This window comes from Indicator indicator, chromosome 23 (assembly GCF_027791375.1).
Source record: "Indicator indicator isolate 239-I01 chromosome 23, UM_Iind_1.1, whole genome shotgun sequence".
In the NCBI taxonomy this organism is placed as follows: domain Eukaryota; kingdom Metazoa; phylum Chordata; class Aves; order Piciformes; family Indicatoridae; genus Indicator; species Indicator indicator.
In genome coordinates this window covers 14134004-14155050 of record NC_072032.1, presented here as the reverse complement: position 1 = coordinate 14155050, position 21047 = coordinate 14134004, and the positions used below count along the sequence as shown (strand labels likewise).

The 21047-nt window shown below is 55.7% G+C and overlaps 1 protein-coding gene across 5 annotated transcripts in view; it reads left to right on the top strand.

Annotated features, from left to right (window-relative positions):
• The window catches only part of DYSF (dysferlin), an 88577-nt gene that overhangs the window by 17940 nt on the left and 49590 nt on the right, over positions 1-21047 (top strand). For all 5 annotated transcript variants that reach the window (XM_054391702.1, XM_054391700.1, XM_054391701.1 and 2 more), the window contains 17 exons: positions 350-527; positions 1203-1327; positions 1750-1856; positions 3436-3628; positions 4433-4588; positions 5270-5401; positions 6248-6414; positions 6963-7077; positions 7200-7305; positions 7950-8092; positions 9259-9435; positions 12018-12111; positions 12878-12955; positions 16725-16906; positions 17976-18116; positions 19309-19343; positions 19926-19950. In XM_054391702.1, coding sequence (XP_054247677.1) covers positions 350-527; positions 1203-1327; positions 1750-1856; positions 3436-3628; positions 4433-4588; positions 5270-5401; positions 6248-6414; positions 6963-7077; positions 7200-7305; positions 7950-8092; positions 9259-9435; positions 12018-12111; positions 12878-12955; positions 16725-16906; positions 17976-18116; positions 19309-19343; positions 19926-19950 — 2154 coding nt within the window. The remainder of the gene's footprint in view (positions 1-349; positions 528-1202; positions 1328-1749; positions 1857-3435; positions 3629-4432; positions 4589-5269; positions 5402-6247; positions 6415-6962; positions 7078-7199; positions 7306-7949; positions 8093-9258; positions 9436-12017; positions 12112-12877; positions 12956-16724; positions 16907-17975; positions 18117-19308; positions 19344-19925; positions 19951-21047) is intronic.

Sequence of the window (21047 nt, the reverse complement as noted above, 5' to 3'; positions counted from 1 at the left end):
ATGATCTCCAGATGCCCCTTCTAACCCCTACCATTAAAATAAGGGTTGATTACCTTGAAAGGTCCCTTCCAACCCAAGTGCCTCTATAATTGTACCAAGTCCTGTGGGCTCAGGGGCTTTGCCCTCCATGGGATGCAGAACACTGTGGAAGGGTCATGGCTGTTGGGTGGATGATGTCCCTTGAGCAGTGGTCAGGGAGCTGCTGGAGGTGGCTGCTCTCCCTTGGAGGCCTGGAGAAGGCTCGGAGGCTTCTGCTGGAGGCGGGTGTGTGCGGGGCGGGCAGTGCCCTGCCTGCAGGGGGTGGGTGGTGGTGGTGCCCCCCGTGGCCATGGCCCTTTGCCCGCTGCAGAAGTTCCTGCGCCGCCGGCGGTACTGCCTCTTCGCTGCCTTCTACTCGGCCACCATGCTCCAGGACGTGGACGATGCCATCCAGTTCGAGGTCAGCATCGGCAACTACGGCAACAAGTTTGACACCACCTGCCTGCCGCTGGCCTCCACCACGCAGTACAGCAGGGCTGTCTTCGATGGTGAGCACCACCTGGTGGGAAACCAGCTCCTGGCAGGGGCTGCTTGAGGGCAGGCTCCATCCTTGGAGATCATAGAATCAGACAGGGTTGGAAGGGACCTCCAGGATCATCCAGTTCCAATCCCTCTGCCATGGGCAGGGACACCTCACACTAGAGCAGGTTGCTCACAGCCACATCCAGCCTGGCTGCAAAAACCTCCAGGGATGAGGCTTCCACCACCTCCCTGGGCAACCTCTGCCAGTCTCTCACCACCCTCATGGGGAAGAACTTCTTCCTAACACCTAATCTAAATCTCCCCTCCTCTAGCTTGGATCCATTCCTCTCAGTCCTATTACTGCAAAGTCCCTCTCCAGCTTTCCTGTAGCCCCCTTCAGGTCCTGGGAGGCCACAAGAAGGTCTCTTCAGAGCCTTCTCTTCTCCAGACTGCACAACCCCAACTCTCTCAACCTGTCTCCACAGCAGAGGTGCTCCAGCCCTCTGCTCATCCTTGTGGCCCTTCTCTGGACACCTTCCAGCACATAACCCCCATCCTCTTGCTCCAAAATAAGCCCCAGAGATGGGCTTCTGCCCGAGGCCAAATGCTGCTCAAGGCTTTCATCTCTGCTGTGGTCCTGAGGAGTGGGGTCTGCTGTCACTTCAATAGCATGAGCTCACCAGTGGTGCTGTGTCCCCCAGGCTGTCACTATTACTACCTGCCCTGGGGCAATGTGAAGCCTGTGGTGGTATTGTCATCCTACTGGGAAGATATCAGCGACCGGACTGACGCCCAGAACCTTCTCCTCTATGCAGCAGATAGGTTGGTGAGTGCCATGGTGGCATTGCCCACCTCCTCCTGCATCCTGCCTGGGGGAACAGGCAAGGGACAGAGCTTGTCTTCAGGCTGGGTCAGGTCTGGGGTCTGATGACTCTTGTGCTGTGGAGGGGAACACTGCCAGGGTCCCAAATGTCTCACTCAGTCCATGGATTGATGGAGGGTGAGGGACCACCTTCATCCCCACTGGGTGACAGGACCTTCCCTCAGCTCCTGAGCTCTTTGTGGGGTTTCTTGTTGGGGTTCACAGGAGCAAAGCCAGAGGTGCAGGGCCCTGGTGAGCCCCAGGATGGAGTTTCTCATCATGGGGAGCAGTCCCAAGCACTGGCTGGGAGGGTTCTGGACACAGAGCAGAACGAAGTGCCTGGGAGGTCTGTGCTATCCATCTCCTCTTCCTCTTCTTTCCTGCAGGAAGCAAACCTGGAGAAGATCCACCTGGCTCTCAAGGCCAATCACTCTCCAAGTGAGCTGGATGCTCTGGGTGCCCAGCTGGTGGATGACATCATTGCTGACTGCAGGTATTTGCTGCCAGCTTTGACTGGGAGCCTTTTCATGCCCTTTATTGCACAAGCTCTTGTTTGTCTTGGAAGGGTTTCCTCTGAGCAGTGCCAGTCCTTGGCTCATGCTGGTTTCCAAGGGGGCTGAGCCAAGGCATGGAGTTGAAAAGGTGACATTTAAGGCAAGCCATAAATTCCCAGTCTTCGTGTGAGGGCTGCAGCGTGGCTCACCTGAATGGGGAGCATTGTGGCAGGGCAGGAGCTAGAGCTGCTGGGGCTTGGGGGGATGAGGAGCCCCCAGTGGGGCTTCCCAGCTGAGCCCTGTGTGTGCCACATAGGAGGACCCCATACAGAGCACCCAAGGAGGTTGTCTGGCTCTGTGTGGGTGTTCCATGCTCAGCAGCTGGCCCTGGGGAAGGGCCATCCCACCACCCCCATGGGCAGCACCACAGCACCTGCTGCTGCTTTGTCTTTTTGAGCACTTGAACATCCCTTCAAGGGAGGCTGCTGGGGTTCCCTGAGCCTTTCCCCAATGTAGCCTCTTTTTTTTTGGAGCTGGATTGAGCTTTGTGGGGAGATGAGGAGCAGCTCTGGAGAGCAATGCTCTGATAGGGCCATGATAGGACCTCAAGGATCTCACAGCCTTCAGGAAGGTGTTTCTCAGGCACTGACCTCAACAGGGTCTTTGGACCAGGGTTCCCTTCCAGATATGTCCACGAAGATGTTCTCCAAGAGCTTGTTGCTCTCTACAGCTCCCTGAAAGGAGATTGGAGCAAAGTGGGGTTGGTCTCTTCTCCCAAGTAACAAGCGACAGGACAAGAAGAAATGGCCACAAATTGCCTCAGGGGAGGTTTAGGTTGGTCATGAGGAACAATTTCTTCCCCAAAAAGGCTGTCAAGCCCTGGAAGAGGCTGCTCAGGCTGCCCCCTACCCTGGAGGGGTTTAGAAGCCATGGAGATGTGGTGCTGAGGGACCTGGTTTAGTAATGACCTGGAAGTGCTGGATTCATGGTTAAAGATCTCTTCCAGCCTAAATGGTTCTGTGATTTCAGGGTTGTGTGGTTCCAGGGTTGTGTGGTTCCAGGGTTCTCTGGTTCCAGGGTTCTCTGGTTCCAGGGTCCTATGAACTTGGGCTTGCTTTTATTTGCAAAGGCAGCTGAACCATGACATGTCTTCCTGAGGCAGGAGGTGTTGTCCTTGTTTATCATGGAATGAAAACAAGGCTTACAGAGCCCATTCCCAGTGGGAACGCAGTGGCTGGGTCTGAGGAGAGCATTTCCCCTCAATTGCTGCATTTTACAGCAAAACCTCCATGTGGCTCAGCACAGTGATGATCTTCCTGGACTCCTGAAGCACTTCTTCACCAGCTTGGATCAATTTACACCAAACTGTGTGTGTGGGGTGCCTGACACAGCTCTGGCCCCATGCTGGCTGCTGTGGGTGGTGCGTGGGGCTGCCAGCATGGTTTGAAGCTCCTTTGCTCTTGGCATCACCACACTTCCAAATGTTTAAAAGGAGGGAAAGAACATTACATAAAGACAGGGAAGCCTCAGGAGAGGGTGACTGAGCTGCTAACACCATGTCCTTGCCTGTCCCCACAGCCTGAGCTTGCCTGATGTCCTGAAGAAGCCAGCCAGCACCCACCTGGACCAGAACATGTATCGGTTCCGCAGCACCAACCTGGAGCAGATAGTGAAGGCAGCCCTGAAGCTGAAGCACGAGGACTCGAGTCTGTCAGCAGCCCTGGAGCAGGCAGAGGACTGGCTCTCCAGGCTGAAGGCCATGGCAGAGGAGGTAATGCTGCTGTGATGGTGGCAGGAGCTGCTTTTCAGTTTGGGGAGGTCTCGTTCTTGCCAAGCTCACCATCACGGTGCTGGTCTGGCTTCCAGTTTGTGCCTGTTGTCCCCTCTCCTGTCACTGGGCACCACTGGAAGGAGTCTGGACCCATTTTCTTGCCCCCACTCTTTAGCTCTTGCTGAACATTGCTCAGATCCCCTCTGGGGCTGCTCCTCTCCAGGCTCTCAGCCCCAGGGCTCTCAGCCTTTCCTCCTCACAGAGATGCTCCAGGCCCCTCAGCATCTCTGTAGCCTCTGTTGGACTCTCTCCAGCAGTTCCCTGTCTCTCTTGAGCTGGGGAGCCCAGAATTGAACCTAGTACTCCAACTGTGGCCTCTCTAGGAAGGATAGAGTAGAGGGCAAGGAGGACTTCCCTCAACCTGCTGGTCACACTCTTCTAGAGGTATCCCAGAAGACCATTTGCCTTCTTGGTCATGAGGGCACATTGCTGGCTTACAGTGAGTTTGCTGTCCACCAACACTCCTAGGTCCTCCTCTGTGGAGTTGAAACCCTCAGCTGAAGTTGCTGCAGTAGCAACCTTGGCTGGCTGTGGAGGGCAGGACTTGGGGAAATGTGGGGCTGCTCTGCCTTGGTCAGACCCAGGTGGGATCTGGAGCTGCTGAGACGAACTTTGGGTGGATTGGTCTCACTCCATGGGCTTGGGTTGGCAGGGGGACATGGGGCACAGCTACTCTCCAACCTCCTGCATCCCTGAAGGGTTTGAAGCCCCTTGGTTAGACAGAGTGGCTTTTGTGTTTGCCAGCCCCAGAACAGCCTCCCCGATGTGGTGATCTGGATGCTGCAGGGGGACAAGCGCCTGGCCTACGCCCGGCTGCCAGCACACGAGGTCCTCTTCTCCAGGAACATCTCCAACTGCTGCGGCAAGAACTGTGGGAAGCTGCAGACCATCTTCCTGAAGGTACCTTGGCTTCAGTTGTGTGTGTGCAGGGTGGTGGGGTTTAGAACCTTTTACTCTATGAAAAAAAAAAAAAAGAGAGAAAGAAAATCAAAGCCAGGGGGAACCTCTGCTCAGCCCCCACCTGCAGTGCTGGGGCTAGCTCTGGAGTCCTCAGCACAGCACAGACAGGGACCTTCTGGTGTGGAGCCAGAGGAGGTCACAACAATGATCTGGAAGCCCTCTGCTGTGTGGTCAGGCTGAGAGAGTTGAGAGAAGAGAAGAGAGAAGAGAGAAGAGGAGGGAAGAGAGAAGAGGGAATGCAGAAAGCTGCAGGGAGACCTTCTGGTGGCCTTTCAGTACTTTAAGAGCTGATCAGAAAGCTGGAGACAGACTTTTGAGCAGGGCCTGTGGTGACAGGACAAGGGATGAGGGTTTGAAACTGAAAGAGGGAGATTCAGACTAGAGAGAAGAAAGAAATTTCTACTTTAAGGTTGGTGAGACCCTGGCCCAGGTTGCCCAGAGAGGTGATAGATGCCTGATGGCTGGAGAGATTCCAGGTCAGGTTGTTTGGGTCTCTGAGCAACCTGCTCTGGTTGCAGGTGTCCCTGCTGAATGTAGGGGGGTTGGACTGGATGTCCTTTGAAGGTCCCTTCCCAGCCAGACCTGTCTGTGACTGTTTTCTCGTGGCTCTCCCCCTGGCAGTACCCTCAGGAGGAGGCGATGGGGGCGAGGATCCCAGCCCAGATCCGTGTGCGGCTGTGGCTGGGGCTGGCGGTGGACCAGAAGGAGTTCAACCAATACGCCGAGGGCAGGCTCTCTGTCTTCGCTGAAACTGTGAGCATCCTCTGGAGGGCTGGCTGGTTTTCCTCTCTGGTGTGGGCAGCAGCTCCACCACATAGAGGTGAGGGTGGCCTGGACCATAGGTGGTGGTAACATCAGCCCCTACCCATCAGGAGAGGAGCTGCTGCCACCAGCACCCTGCCTGAAAGGTTGGGGAGTAGGCTGGTAACAAGTGAGGAAGCCTCCTCTTGGCCTCACATCTCCTTTCACCTCTGAGAGGGGGGAATCTGGAGGTGCTCATGGCAGCAGAGGGGCTGCTGGGGTTTGGGGTTAGGCTCTTCCCAGAGGTTTGTCCTCAGGATGGGGCTCTCCAGGAAGGAAGGGATCGTTCCAGGGGTTCCAGAAGGACTATTCGTGGGGTGCCAGGAGGATTATTCATGGGGTTCCAGAAGGATTATTCATGGGGCTCCAGGAGGATTATTCATAGGGCTCCAGGAGGATTATTCATGGGGTTCCAGAGGGATTATTCATGGGGTTCCGGAAGGATTATTCATGGGGTTCCAGGAGGATTATTCATGGGGTTCCAGAAGGACTATTCATGGGGTTCCAGAAGGATTATTCATTGGGTTCCAGAAGGATTATTCATGGGGCTCCAGGAGGATTATTCATGGGGTTCCAGAAGGATTATTCATGGGGTTCCAGAGGGATTATTCATGGGGTTCCAGAGGGATTATTCATGGGGTTCCAGAGGGATTATTCATGGGGTTCCAGAAGGATTATTCGTGGGGTTCCAGAGGGATTATTCATGGGGTTCCAGAAGGATTATTCGTGGGGTTTCAGGATTATTCATGGGGCTTTGTGACTCCAGTGAGAAAAACCTTTCTGCTTCTACTCCCTCAGTATGAGAACCAGACCAAGCTGGCACTGGTTGGGAACTGGGGCACAACTGGCCTGACCTACCCCAAATACTCAGATGTCACTGGCAAGATCAAGCTGCCCAAGGACAGCTTCCGCCCTTCCACCGGCTGGACCTGGGCTGGGGACTGGTTCATCTGCCCCGAGAAGACGTGAGTGATGCACAGAGCAGAGCCTGAATGGGCTACCCTGGGCTCCCCAGAAACCTGAGCAGGTGCTAAGCTGGTGGCAAAGCCACCCAGAAAGCTGGATGGAGGTCTAGGTTGCCATGGAGGTTCCTCATCTGCCTACCCTGTCTTTGTCTGTGTGCTGGGTGATGTCCCTGGGGTGGTGGCTGCTGCACTGGAGGTCATGGACATGGTGGCCCCAGCACCCAGCTCACTGGAGGGACTGTGCAAGTCCCATGCTGAGGAAATGGCATCTCAGTCGGGCACTGAGGGGGTGGGAGGGGATGGTGGATGCTCAGCACAGCTCTGCTGCCTGCATTTTGGGCTGGCATTGAAGCTCTGAGCTTCACCTGAGTTGGGTTGCTGAGGTCTCAGGAGAGCTTTGCTTGGTGCATCTGTGGTAGAAAGGGGTCTGGAGGCAAGGTGTGTGCTGGGGTGGCATGGCTGGCTCCAAGAGGACATGCTGCTGCCTGTGAAGGGCTGGGAGGGCAGGAGGGGGAACCCCTCACGTTGTGCATCTCCCTGGGGTGCAGGCTGCTGCATGATGTGGATGCTGGGCACCTGAGCTTCGTGGAGGAGGTGTTTGAGAACCAGGTCCGGCTGCCTGGAGGCCAGTGGATCCACATGACTGATGCCTACACAGATGTGGTAAGGGCAAAGGGGATAGCCTGGGGCCAGGCATCACCTCAGGCTGTGGGGACAGGAAGCTTGTGGGAGGGTTAGGCATCTGCTGGGCATCATTTGCTTGCAAACATCCTTGTGTCCCACAGAACGGGGAGAAGGTCCTGCACAAGGATGAGATTGAGTGTCCTCCAGGCTGGAAATGGGAAGATGTGGAGTGGGACACAGATCTCAACAGAGCTGTGGATGAGAAAGGTATCAGAGAGCAGTTTTGGGGGTGTGTCCTGTTTTCATCCCCTTTACTCTGCCCGTGGTGGCACCACCACCATCGTGGTGTTTTCTTCCCTGGTGCCATCCAGCACCAGGGTGGTGACATCCCCTTGGTGGCTGGATGAAGTGTCCCACTGGCTTTAGGAGAACAGCTCAGACCCTGGGGGGATCTCCTCTCCCTTGCTTTGGCTGAGGTGTGGAGGTTGTGGGGTAGGTAGCCACAAAGGCAGCACTTTCCTTGCTACTGGGGACAGTCCAGGATGTTCTTTTGGGTGATCTTAGCTGGCTTCTGGTGAAAGAGAGACAGAGGGGATCAGGCCAGAGAGCATCTGAGGTTGTCACAAGCACTGAGGTTGTCTGAGGACGGAGACAGTCCCATAGCTGTGACTTTGAGCTGGTAGGACAGCATGAATCCATCACTTGGGCACCCCCAGAGGGACCCCTCCATTGGGCAGCAGCAAGGGCAGGTCCACGTGGAGCAGCCAGCAGGGGAAGCAGCTTGCACCTGGAGAAACCTTTGCTATTCAGGCTGTTGCAGACTGCATGCACGTGGAGAGAGGTCCCTGGTGGGAGGCAAGGCGTGTGGGGGGGTTCTTCTGCCTTCACCCAGGTGTCACCTTGTCTCCAAGGCTGGGAATATGGCATCACCATCCCCCCTGAGCGCAGGCCCAAGGCCTGGGTGCCAGCAGAGAAGATGTACCACACCAACCGGCGCCGGCGCTGGGTGCGCCTCCGCCGCAGGGACCTGGCGCAGATGGAGGCCATGCGGAAGGTAGGGTGGGTGGGGAAGGGGAGGGGAGGGGGCTGGGGCCCCTGTTCCTGGCTCTCCATGTGAAGGTGGAGGCTACTTGGCCCCTACACAAACCTGCTGTGCTTTGCAGCCTGGTAGCCCTGGACTCTGGGCTGCAGCAGGTGGCAGCCTCTCTGATGTCCACCGAGGGGGTCGACAGCACCCAGAGGTGGAGATGAGTCCATGGGTGCTCGGTTGGACTGCGGGGTGGAATGGGGATCTCCATCAGCACCGTGAAGCCGGTCCGGGGACCGCGGCTGGCAGAGGTCCCCGGTCTGTCCCCTGTCCTGGTCCCTCCTCCCTCTAGGTGGTGCAATTGGACTGCAAATGCCGCCGCAGGGCTGCCGCTGCTCCTTCCCCCAGCCAGCTCCGCAGGACGCTTCTGTCCTTTCCAGCACTTTTTCTGGCTGAAAAGCTTGGAGATCCCCTGCCGGCCCATTGCCAAAGGGCTGCAAGTGTCATGGGGAGATGACACAGCTCTGGGGAGAAAGAGCCTTCGTGGGCTTGTGACTGATACCCCAGGGAGGCATTCCCCATGGGAAGGAAGGAGGGATCAGAGATGGTGGCAAAGTGGAGGGCAGGCTGGGAAGATGGGAGGCCCTGGTGCCATACAGGTCTGGGCAGGATGTGGCCCTCTCCTTGCTCAGAAAAGGCAGCCCCCAGCACAGCAACCCTTCTCCAAGTGGGGTACTCAAGGACTTCATCTAGAAAGCAGGAAACAGCCCAAATCACCTCCAGGGCTTTATCTCTCATTACTTTCCCAAGTAAGGTTGGACCAGATGATCCTGGAGGTCCTTCCCAATCTGGTATGATGCTGTGATCTTGGATATGGCAGAGGAGGCTCCTTGGAGGTGGGGTCTGTGCCCTGAGCACCAGCACAGATGGCTGAGGGACCTCAAGTGTCCTCTCCAGTGTCTGCATGGAGCCATAGGGCTCCAATGGGACACACACCTAAGGCTTAGCACCACTTGTGGGTAGTTGAGTGGGGCCAGAGGAGGTCACAGCAATGATCCGAGGGCTGGAAGCCCTCTGCTGTGAGGCCAGGCTGAGAGAGCTGAGGCTGCTCAGCCTGGGGAAGAGAAGGCTCCAGGGAGACCTTGCTCGTCGGGGTGGGTGAGACTCAGCCCCAGCCTGTGTGCCTTGCCCAGCTGCAGAAGCAGGAGGAGCTGGACGGGGAGGGCTGGGAGTACGCCTCGCTTTTCGGCTGGCGCTTCCACCTCAAGCAGCGCCGCACCGACAGCTTCCGCCGCCGCCGCTGGAGGCGCCGCATGGAGCCCCTGGAGCGCACCGGCGCGGCCGCCGTCTTCGCCTTGGAGGGAGCTCTGGTAGGTACCCACTTTCCCTCGCTCCAGAAGTGGGGTGGAAGGAGCCTGCTTGGATCTCCTGCCACCGCCCGTCCTACCCGAGAGGGAGGAGCCGGAGCCCAGCTCCTTATCTGCGGCTGTTATCTGCCGCCCGCACCCGCGGCTGTTTGCTTAACTGATGTCCTGGCTTTGGGAATCCTCTGGATTTCATAATCCTTTGGCTTTTCCAAGGCCTAAATGAGAACCAACCGCAGCAGCACAAAGCCCCTATTATGGGACTTTCTGTATTTTCTTTCCCCCATTTGGCTTTTTTCCCCTTCTTTCTCTGCTCTGTCCTTCCCTCCAGCCAGCCTTTGGACCCTGCAGCCCCTGTAAGACAGGAGCAGCTCTATGGTGTTTGCATCCATCAGCCCTGAGCTCATGCTGACCCCGTGTGTGGGCATTCAGCTTGCTGCCCACCCCTAGGGCTGCTGGTGGAACCCCAGCTTCTCCTTCTTCACCCCGGGGAGATTTTCAACCCTCTGCTTTATCCCTCAGCATTTCAGCAGTCCAGGAGCATACTGAGGGTGTTGGTCAGCAGTGGCTGAAGATGAGCCAGGGTGTGCCCAGGGGGCCAAGAAGGCCACCAGCATCCTGGCTGGGATCAGCAATAGTGTGGCCAGCAGGAGCAGGGCAGGGATTGTGTCCCTGTACTCAGCACTGCTGATGCCACGCCTTGAATCCTGGCTTCAGTTTTGTGCCTCTCGCTGCAGAAGGACATTGAGGTGCTGGAGTGTGTCCAGGGAAGGGCAGTGAAGCTGGAGAAGGATCTAGAGCACAGATCTTGGGAGGAGCATCTGGGGGACCTGGGGTTGTTCAGCCTGGAGGAAAGGAGGCTGAGAGGAGGCCTTTTGGCTCTCTGCAACTCCCTGAAAAGGGATTGGAGCCAGCTGGGGGTTGACCTCTTCCTGCAAGTGGTGCTGCTCCACTTGCCCTTCCCCATGCTGATGGTGTGCACGGGACAGGGCGGGGAAACTGGGAGGACCAGTGAGCAGAAAGATCATAAAAATAACTGAGGAGCTATTCAGCTTCTGTGGGGAGAGGTGAGGAAGGGAAGGCAGCACTGGAGGTGCCTTCCAACTCCTCATCACCATAAACACAGCACAGATCCAGGCCTTCCTCTGCAGACAGTGTCCTCGTGGGAAAGGTGAGGAGGGCTCTGCAGACCACCTCAGCTCCTGATGAATGTGTTTTTGGAACTAGACAGCTCCAGGCTCTGGAAACTCCATCCTGGACCTCCTATTTTTATCCCCCTCCTTTTTCTCCATCTTTCATTTCCCTCTTGTCCCTCCCTAACACTTGATAACTGAAAAATATTGAAAGATCAGACTTACACTCCCCAGGAAGTGACTTTTTTATGCTCCTTTTCCTGCAACTAAATATTTCAAGCCAAATGCAAGCAATTAGGAGGTGATAAAAAACCACCTCTCAGAGGAGAACACCAAAAGAGGGAAGAGAGATGGCCAAGGTTGGCTGAGCCTCCCCATGGGCAGCTAATGGGACACTTGGCTGCATTTGACACCATCTGTGTCACTGCTCACAGGGTTTGCACTCCATTAACTTCCCTTGCAAGGGGAGGCAGTGAAATGACTACTGAGTACAGCTCTGAGAGTGATGAACTTTTGGAGAAGGATATTGAGGTGCTGGAACCTGTCCAGAGAAAGGCAACAAAGCTGCTGAAGGGTCTACAGCACAAGTCTTGGAGGAGCAGCTGAGGGGAACTGGGTTTGTTCAGCCTGGAGACAAGAGGGCTCAAGGGAGACCTTCTGGCTCTCTACAGCTCCCTGAAAGGAGGCTGGATTGAGCTGGGGCTTGTCTCTTCTCCCAAGAAACAGCTGATGCAAAGCAAGGAAATGGCCTCAAGCTGCCCCAGGGGAGGTTTATGTTGGACACGAGGAACAGTTTCTTCCCCAATAGGGTTGTCCAGGCAGTGGTGGAGTCGCCATCCCTGGAGGGGTTTCAAAGCTGTGTAGATGTGGTGCTGAGGGCCATGGTTTGGTGGTGCCCTGGCAGTGCTGGCTTAAGGGCTGGACTCAATGATTTTGAAGGTCTTTTCCAACCAAGAAGATTTTATTGTATGATTCAAGGAGAGCCTTTTCCATGCTGCTGAGGTGCTAGGAGGTGAGTGGGGATGTGAGTCAGTGGTCCTTGGGCTGACTTGTCCTGTTTCCTCTGGGGTCTTATATGCCCTCCTTGGGCTGATGTGCCTGAGAATTCCTTCATAGGCTCCCTGGAGGCACTGGAAGCCTAAAGGTGTCACAGGAGGTTACTTCTGAACATGAGGAGGAACTTCTTTGGTGTGAGGGTGCTGGAGCCCTGGAGCAGGCTGCCCAGAGAGGTTGTGGATTCTCCTTCTATGGAGAGATTCCAAACCCACCTGGGCATTGTGATCCTGGGCAAGCTGCTGTGGGTGCCCTGCTTTGGCAGGGGGTTGGACTGGATGATTTCCACAGTTCCCTTCAAGCCCTCACCATGCTGTGATGCTGTGAGTGATACTCTGGAGGACCCAGTCCCTGTGTAGAAGCCCTCCAGCACTGCTGACCTTGCCTTGGTTTCTCTTGCAGGGTGGAGTGACAGATGACAAGAGTGATGATGGCAAATCCCTCTCCACCCTCAGTTTTGGTGTCAACAGACCCACCATCTCCTGCATATTTGACTGTAAGGCCCCAAGAGTTGGAGGGGAGAGGGGATGCCTGCAGTGAGTCCCAGCATGGGGGCTCTGCTGTGGGAGTTTTCTGTTCTCTTCCTCTCACTCACCACGAGGGAAGGTGTATGGCAAGGGGCAGGTGGGCAAGCTTGTCTCCTGAGTGAGGCTTCATCTCCAATACTGGGTCCAGGTCTGGGCTCCCCAGTTCAAGAGAACCATTGGAGAGAGTCCAGGGGAGGTTACAAAGATGCTGAGGGGCCTGGAGCAGCTCTGTGAGGAGCAAAGGCTGAGAGCCCTGGGGCTGAGAGCCTGGAGAAGAGCAGCCCCAGAGGGGATCTGAGCAATGCTCAGCAAGAGCTAAAGGGCAGGTGGCAAGAGGCTGGGACCAGACTCTTGTCAGTGGTGCCCAGGGCCAGGACAAGGGGCAATGGGCACAAGGTGGAACCCAGGAGGTTCCATGAGGAAAATCTTTGCTGTGAGGGTGCTGGAGCCCTGGAGCAGGCTGCCCAGAAAGGTTTTAGAGTCTGCTTCTGTGGAGAGCTTCCAACCCCCCCTGGACATTGTGATGCTGGGCAAGCTGCTGTGGGTGCCCTGCTTTAGCAGTGGGTTGGACTGGATGATCCCCAGAGGTCCCTTCCAGTCAGCACCATTGTGGGATTTTGTGACATGCTGTGAGGGCTCAGTGCTCTCTTGGGGAGCCATGGGGAGGATGCCGCCAAGCTTCCCTGCTCTCATCCCTGGACTCATCCCCTAACTGCTGCACGTTGCTCCATGCAGGTGGGAACAGGTACCACCTCCGCTGCTACATGTACCAGGCACGGGATCTGATTGCCATGGACAAGGACAGCTTCTCAGGTCAGCCCAAGTGCTCACACACACTTCTTGGTCCTTGTCATCAGTGCTGTAACAAATGCAGGGGAGCAGTGGGGGCTGCAAAGCTAATTTTGGGGTGCGTATTGGTAGAAATGAGGGGGGGTTCTGCAGCCAACCTGCTGAAGGCAGCAGCACGAGGCTTTCCCAAGGTGACCAACCTGGTGGCTTGATTTCCCAGCAGCAAAAAAATAACCCCAAAAGTGAGAGCTTCAAAAATCTCTTCTGTGAGAAACCAAGCAGAGACCACAAGTGAGGCAGGTCAGCTGTGAGTCAGAGCTGCTTGCTTTGCTCATGGCTCCTTCTCCTCCACCCGAGGGGAGGCTGAAGGCCCGTGCAAGGCTGGGGAGCAGACAGGGATGTTTACCATGGCACATTGCCTCCAGCCACCCCTGCCATCTGGTGCACTGCAGGGAGGGCTCTGGGCTGGTGTTGAAATGATGGAGCATGAGGTGGGAACCGCCATGAGATGAAAAAGGATGCAAGGGTGTAACAAGGGCTGTGGAGCAGTCAGGCACCATCCTTCCCAGTATACTCATGAAGTTCTGCCCAGGTGGCCAAGAAGGCCAACAGCATCCTGGCCTGGATCAGCAATAGTGTGGCCAGCAGGACCAGGGCAGGGATTGTCCCCCTGTAGTGGGCACTGCTGAAGATGCACCTTGAATCCTGGGTTCAGTTTTGGGCCCCTCACCCCAAGAAGGACATTGGGGGGCTGGAGTGTGTCCAGAGAAGGGCAAGGATGCTGGTAAAGGATCTAGAGCACAACTGAGGAGCAGCTGAGGGAACTGGGGCTCTTCAGCCTGGAGAAAAGGAGCTCAGAGGAGACCTTCTGGCTCTCTACAGTCCCTGAAGGGAGGTTGGAGCCAGGTGGGGGTTGGTTTCTTCTCCCAAGGATAAGGGGAGATGGTGTCAAGTTGTGCCAGGGAAGGTTTAGGTTGGACATGAGGAACAATTTCTCCCCCATGGGCTGGGCCTGAAGTGATGGATCTTGGATGGGATATACAGGGAGTGCTCCCCAGGGTGGTTGGACTTAGCACAGAATCACAGAATTGGTTTGGTTGGAAGGTTCCCCAAGATCACCAAGCCCAATGGTCAACCCAACACCACCATGGCCATTAAACCATGTCCCAAAGTGCTATAGCCACAGGTTTCTTGAACACCTCCAGGGATGGTGACTCCACCAGCTCCCTGGGCAGCCTGTTCCAATCCCTGACAGCTCTTGCAGGAGAGAAAATGTTCCTAATGTCCAACCTACACCTCCCCTGGCACAGTTTCAGGCCATTTTTTCTTGTCCTATCACCTGATACTAGGGAGAAGAGACCAACCCCCACCTCACTCCCATCTCCTTGCAGGTAGATTTGATGATCTTAAAGATCTTTTCCAACCTAAATGATTCCAGAGTGGGCAGCTGGGCGTCACCACAGCAGGCAGCAGGACCACAGCTCCAAGGGTGGGACTTTTGAAGCTGAGGAGCCTAGGGTGAGGTGGTGGTGGACACAAACACCCTGGAGAGGTGCAAAGCACCCAAACAATCACCCAGTGTCTGCTCCCCCCGAGGTCCTGCCTCCACAAAGGGTTTGTTGTTGAAGGTGGTGGTGGTGGGGACCGAGGTGATGTCATGGCCCCGCTCGGCGGAGCGGGAGGGGAGCTGAGTCCCTTCCTTGGGGAAAAAGGCAGCCAAGGACAACATGAGTAACACCATGGCACAATGTGGAATTGTGATCTCCACTGCCTTAACAAAGCATAAAGGAGTTCATTAAGGGGGCTTTACACAGCCAGACAAATAAACCTTCTGTGCACACGAGGGTCCAAACAAAGGGGCTTTGTGGAGGCCTCCTTGAAAAAAAGAAGAGAAGGGAAAGGGGAAAAAAAAAACCTCCAACCCCCCCCCCAAAAAAAAAAAAACCCCAACACCAAACCACTGAAAAAGAGCAAAAAGCAGCTCCAAAGCCGTGGATTTTGTTGTTGATTGTAAGGCATTCTGCTTCCCCTGGCTGGAAAAAAGCTCCTAAGTGGGAAAGGTTCTTCCCAGCGTGAGTGGGGCTCGCTCCAGCCCAGCCACCTCGGCCCAGCCCCGGCTCATTAAACACCTCTGCTGCTGCCACCAAGCAAAATACACCCCCCTGGAGCCCACCCCCCCTCCTCAGTCCATGGAAGAGGGGAGGGAGGGTGGGGGATGCTGCTCTGCTCAGCCAGCCCTGTGTTGAGGTGTCTGAAGGAGGTTTCTCCATCTCCGGTGCTGGCAGGACCTGGTTTGCTCTCAGCATTAGCTTGTGGTCTCCTGGCAGTGCTGGGGTTGGGGTGTCCATGGTGTTTTGGAGGGTGAAGGGACCTCTCATGGGACTGTTCCCCTCTGGCTGAAGCACTAAGGGTTGGGTTTGTAGGGTCTGCCATGCTCCTTCCACCAGTAGGTCTTCTGGGAATGGCTTTGGGGTGACCCTGCTGCATGCTGGTGGACACCCATGTACCGTCTGGTGCAGTTTGGAGCCCTTCACCCTGAAAAGGACATTGAGATGCTGCAGGTTGGACATGAGGAACCATTTCTTCCTTGTCAAGGCCTGGTCCAGGCTGCCCAGGGCAGTGGGGGAGTCCCCATCCCTGGAGGGGTTTCAGAGTTGTGTAGATGTGGTGCTGAGGGCCATGGTTTGGTGGTGCCCTGGCAGTGCTGGGCTAAGGATTGGACTGGATGATCCTAAAGGTCTGTTCCAACCAAAACAATTCTGTGATTCTATGATCCGGTGGAATGTTTCAAGCCTCTCACCCCGAGGTGAGACCTAGAACCTGCTGGTTTCACCACCACCCATCCTGCCCCCGTGCCCAGTGCCACTGCTAGTGTGGGCTGGATGTCCCCAGCAGGTTTGGGCCACAGGCTCTTTGAAGCTGTCTGGGAGAGGAGGTGTGAGAGGGGGCTCAGGTTTCATGCTTCCTCTGCTAATTGATCTCAGGCTTCCTGTGTTAATTGCTTTGGTTGTTAAGGGAGGCTGCTCCTCACAGCTTGCTACTGCCTCGCGGGGAGAAACCTCTGGCTTTGTCCCAAGCTGGGGGGTGAGACACTTTAGTCCCAGCTCAGTGCCTATGTGCAGGGCTCTGCTGAGACCCTGGAGTACCTGAGACATCTGTGTGGGGCTGGCAGATGTGGTGCAACAGCCCTAAGTGAGATGCATCTGGTGTGGCAGCTGGAGGCCAGGTGGGATCACTCGGAGCCCCAAACCCTCAAGACATGGAGGTTACCAAAGTTCATGCTGAGAGGATGACTGTGGCTGCTTGCTGGTGGCATCCTCAGCTCTTGTCCCTTCTGGAGATGTTCAAGACCTCAGCATTAACACCTCAGGCACCTTCTTTGTGGTCTGGTCTTCACAGTGCTCTCCCACAAGTGAGGTGCTGGCACCTCCTGCATCTCCTTGCCTTGTGGAAACAGTCTGTGCCCTCTGCTGTGCTGGAGGGTGACTCTTGGCACCACTGAAACCCTCCTGCTGGGTTAAGGGTTGGACTCAAGGATCCTAAAGGTCTCTTCTGACCCAAACGATTCTGTGGTTCTAAGTGTCAGGCAAGTTGGCCTCACTCCCCCCTCAGTGGGAGTGGCCTGGGTCATGCTGGGACTGCATTGCTGTTTCTAAAAGCTGCACAGCTCCTTCAGCCTGGCCGTGGCCTGCCCTGGCAGCCTGTTGGCCCCTGAATGCCCAGCAATTGCTTTCTCCTTCCTAGAGCCAGAGCTCTCACTCATCCTTTGCCTTCTGTCTTCCATCCCTTACAGACCCATATGCCATTGTCTCCTTCCTCCACCAAAGCCAGAAGACAGTGGTGATCAAGAACACCTTGAACCCCACCTGGGACCAGACCCTCATCTTCTATGAGATAGAGATCTTTGGGGACCCACAGAGCATAGCTGACTCCCCTCCTGACATCGTGGTGGAAATATATGACCAAGACACCTACGTAAGTGATGCCATGGGCTACACCCTCCTGATTGGAGTGTGCTGAGCTGCACAGGGCAAGTGCATGGCACCCATCCTGCCCTCTGGAGTGCACCCTCTGGGTGGCTCAGATGCTGAGCTGGGCACTCAGAAGATAAAGTTCAGCACACAGCTCTGCTAGGATGTCCTTAGTGGACCTAGTGTAGCCACCAGAGCTGTATCCGTGCTGGGTTTTGTTCCCTCAGCTGCCCAAAGGAATCCCAAGTGTCCTGTAATGATGGAGAGGGTGTAGAGCAAACCTTGAGTCCTCTCTGGGAAAACTGGGCTGTGTCACGATGCAGGAGCAGCAGAGGTTTCCAGCTGTGTGTGGGAGCAGTGCATTAGTGAAAAGCACTTAGAATACATCTCAAGAACCTTCCCTCCTCCAAAGGAAGCCACCAGCAATGGGCAAAGGCAACTGAAGATCTCGTTGCAGATCAGTCAGTGGGCACTGGAAATGCCTCAGGTTGCACCAGGGGAGGCTGAGGCTGGACGTGAGGAACAATTTCTTCCTCCAAAGGGTTGTTGAGGCTTGGGTGAGGCTGTCCCGGGTGGTGGTGGAGTCCCCATCCCTGGAGGGGTTTCAAAGCCATGGTGGTGGAGTCCTCATCCCTGGAGGGGTTTCAGAGCCATGGTGGTGGAGTCCTCATCCCTGGAGGGGTTTCAGAGCCATGGTGGTGGAGTCCTCATCCCTGGAGGGGTTTCAAAGCCATGGTGGTGGAGTCCTCATCCCTGGAGGGGTTTCAAAGCCATGGTGGCGGAGTCCTCATCCCTGGAGGGGTTTCAAAGCCATGCAGATGTGGTGCTGAGGGGCATGGTTCAGTGGTGCCCTGTCAGTGCTGGGTTCAGGGCTGGACTCCATGACCTTGAAGATCTCCAACCAAACCAATTCTCAGTTCTGTAATTCTATTTTTTTTTTTCCTGACCCAGTCCCCCAGTGCCTCATGCCTTGAGCCTGGTTTTTGGGTGGGAGGGTTTCAGAGGAGCTGTGTGTGTGGTGCTGGGCAGTGGGCTGTGAGGAAGGCCCCTGGTGGTGCTGTGCTTGCTTTCAGGGTGCTGATGAGTTCATGGGGCGCTGCATCTGCCGGCCCAGCCTGCAGCGCTCGCCGCGGCTCTCCTGGCACCCCGTCACCAGGGCCAACAGGAACGTTGGGGAGCTGCTTGCTGCCTTCGAGCTGATCCAGAGGGACAAGGTGAGCTGCTCCCCAGGGGAGGGTCCTAGAGCACTGCAACAGGCTGCCCAGAGAGGTTGTGCAGTCTCCCTCGCTGGAGACTTTCCAGCCCCATCTGGATGTGTTCCTGTGTGACCTGTGCTGGATTCTGTGGTCCTGCTCTGGCAGGGGGGTTGGACTTGATGATCTTTGAAGGTCCCTTCCAACCCCTAACATCCTATGGTCCTATGATCCTGACCCCATCCTTTCTCTGATTGCAATGCTGACTTCTCCTGTTGCAGCATCTGGCAGGATCCAGCACCTCTGTGCCTGCCTGCCCTTGGTTTCACTCCCATGAGTGGTGTGAGCAGACCTGGCTGCATCCCCAGCAGTGTGGGCAGCAGGTGGAGAGAGGGGGTTCTGCCCTTTTGCTCTGCTGTGCTCTGCTGAGACCTCCCTGCAGTTGTGGGGCCAGCTCTGGAGTCCTCAGCACAGACAGGGACCTGTTGGAGTGGGGCCAGAGGAGGCCACAGCAGTGATTGGACTGCTGGAAGCCCTCTGCTGTGAGGCCAGGCTGAGAGAGTTGGGGTTGTCCAGCCTGGAGAAGAGAAGGCTCCAGGGAGCCCTTCTGGTGGCCTTTCAGTGCTTAAAGGGGGCCTACAGGAATGATGGAGGTGGGACATTTTGCAATGGAAGTAGTGACAGGACAAGGAGTGATGGCTTGAAATTGAAAGAGGGAGACTCAGTCCAGAGAGCAGGAAGAAAATTCTTGGGCTGAGGATGATGAGACCCTGGCTCAGGTTGCCCAGAGAGGTGGTAGATGCCTCATGGCTGGAAACTTTCCAGGTCAGGTTGTTTGGAGCTCTGAGCATCCTGCTCTCATTGCAGATGTCCCTGCTGACTGCAGGGGGGTTGGACTGGATGACCTTTGAAGGTCCCTTCCATCCTAAACCATTCCATGATTCTATGATCTTGGAAAGGGAGATCCTCTCCCAGGACCTTGTCTAATCCTAGCAGAAAGCAGCTGGGTGGATGTTAGCCTCTGCTTGTGCCTCATTGCTGGAGGGAGAGCCCAGCTAGAGGCCTGCCCTTGTGTGCAGGCTTCTGGGGGCTGAGTGCTGGGCAGGGAGGGGACAGATGTGTGGCCATGGGAGGTCTGATGTTTCTCTGCCTGACCAAGCTGAGTTAGAACCAGGCCATGGAAAGTCTGTGATGTTTTTTTTTTCCTTCACAGCCAGCTGTCCATCACATCCCTGGCTTCGAGGTAATGCCTTTCTCCTCATGCCAGCAGCTCCTTGTCCCTGCACCCCTCAAACCTTGCCTGCATCTGTGGAGCTTCTGGGTCCTACCACCATCAGTTGCTCACACAGGGGTTTATAGTGGACTCTGCAGCCCAGCTTCTGCAGGCCACTTGTCCATCCTATCTTAAGATGAAGGAATCCCACTGCAGAGGTGCCAGTTTCCTTCAGCTGCTGGTAGAGAGCTGGAGTGAGTGGGGCAGCTCACTTTTGCCCCCTAAAGCAGGGCTGGTGTACCCCATGCCAGGTGTGATTCCTCAGCAGGCTGTCACCTTCCTGCCCTGATAATGTTAACATTATGAGGAGCTCTGCTTCTCAGCTGCTCCAGTGTGCTCCCTACCCCACACCCTGTCTGAGCAGAGGCATTGACTGCTGCTGGACTTTAAATGTCTTTAAGTGACCTGCACTGATTTCTTCTCAAGCTTTGAGGGTGGTGGTGTGCAGGCACCTGGGAAGCATCCTTGTTCCAGTCAGTTAGCAGCCACTGTCTGCCCCCTAGGATGGGTTTGAGGGTGAAGATTGCTCTAACTTCTGTACTCTCTCTTCTCCAGAGTGAGCTGTCCTCCAGCCTGGATGAGGTGAGTCCATAAGATTGACTTGTCTCTTCATCTTGGAGATGGTTAAAGTCATCCTTTCCTGGGGCTTTTCAGATGAGGCAAGCCAACAGCAGGAGGATTTTAGCAGGACAGGGCAGCTGGGCTCCATGCTTAGCCCAGGAGTTGTTCCCCAGTGGCAGGGCATGTTGGTTGATGCTTAAGCTGTGTGGGATGTGTGTGCATGAGGCCTGCTGATGTTCCACCCTTCCAAAGCATGCAAAAGCCTGGGCTGACCTTCAACTGGACCTCAACAGGAATCCCAGTTAGAAGGTTTGCATCCAGCATGGACTGGGGCATGTGCTGGACTGTTGCAGTTGTTCTGAAGGAAATTCTCTCATCAGGATCTCAAGGTGCTGCTCTCAACCTCTCAAAGCTGCTTACCCAGACCTTGTGCATCCTCCAGAGCACACCACAGGCTGGGCTGAACCGAGTGGTGTCAGGGTAGGCTGGTATCATGGAAAACAGAAGGCAGGGAGCTGAACAAGGGGCATGTCTGAGTGTCATGGTGGCCCTAGAGGCCAGTTAACCCCAAAGTCTGGGAGATGAGCTAGGAGGGACCTGGATCATGCCCAGAGCCTGGCCATATTTCCATGAAGGAAAGCTTGGATGGGATAAACAGTTAGGCAAGATGGGTTTCTTCCCCCCAAGCAGCCTTTCCTGGTGCTGTGGGGCTCATCTTGGTGCTCCACCTGGGCTGAGATGGATGAGCTCCTGTGAACATAACCATCTCTTTGCTTTCTCCATTTCTTGCCACTGCCATTTCTGGATGAGGCCCTCCACAGCTCTGCACCCCTGCCTTGTTCTCCGAGGGGCTCCTCCAATGGGTACCTTTTATGCTCAAGCACTTGGCTTTCCTTTGTTCCTCTGCCCAGAACCCAAGCAAAGTCCCAGCAGAGACTCTCAGATCAGCTCTTTCACACACAGCCTGCCCTGACCCACCTGCCCTGCAGGAACCCCATCCAGACCAACCCATGGAGCCTCCATCCAAAAGACTGATGCCAGCCTGAGGTCTCCAGTACCCTTAGCAGTAAATAATGAGCCTTGTGGAGAAGCTGAATGTGTCTGAACATCCAGGCTGG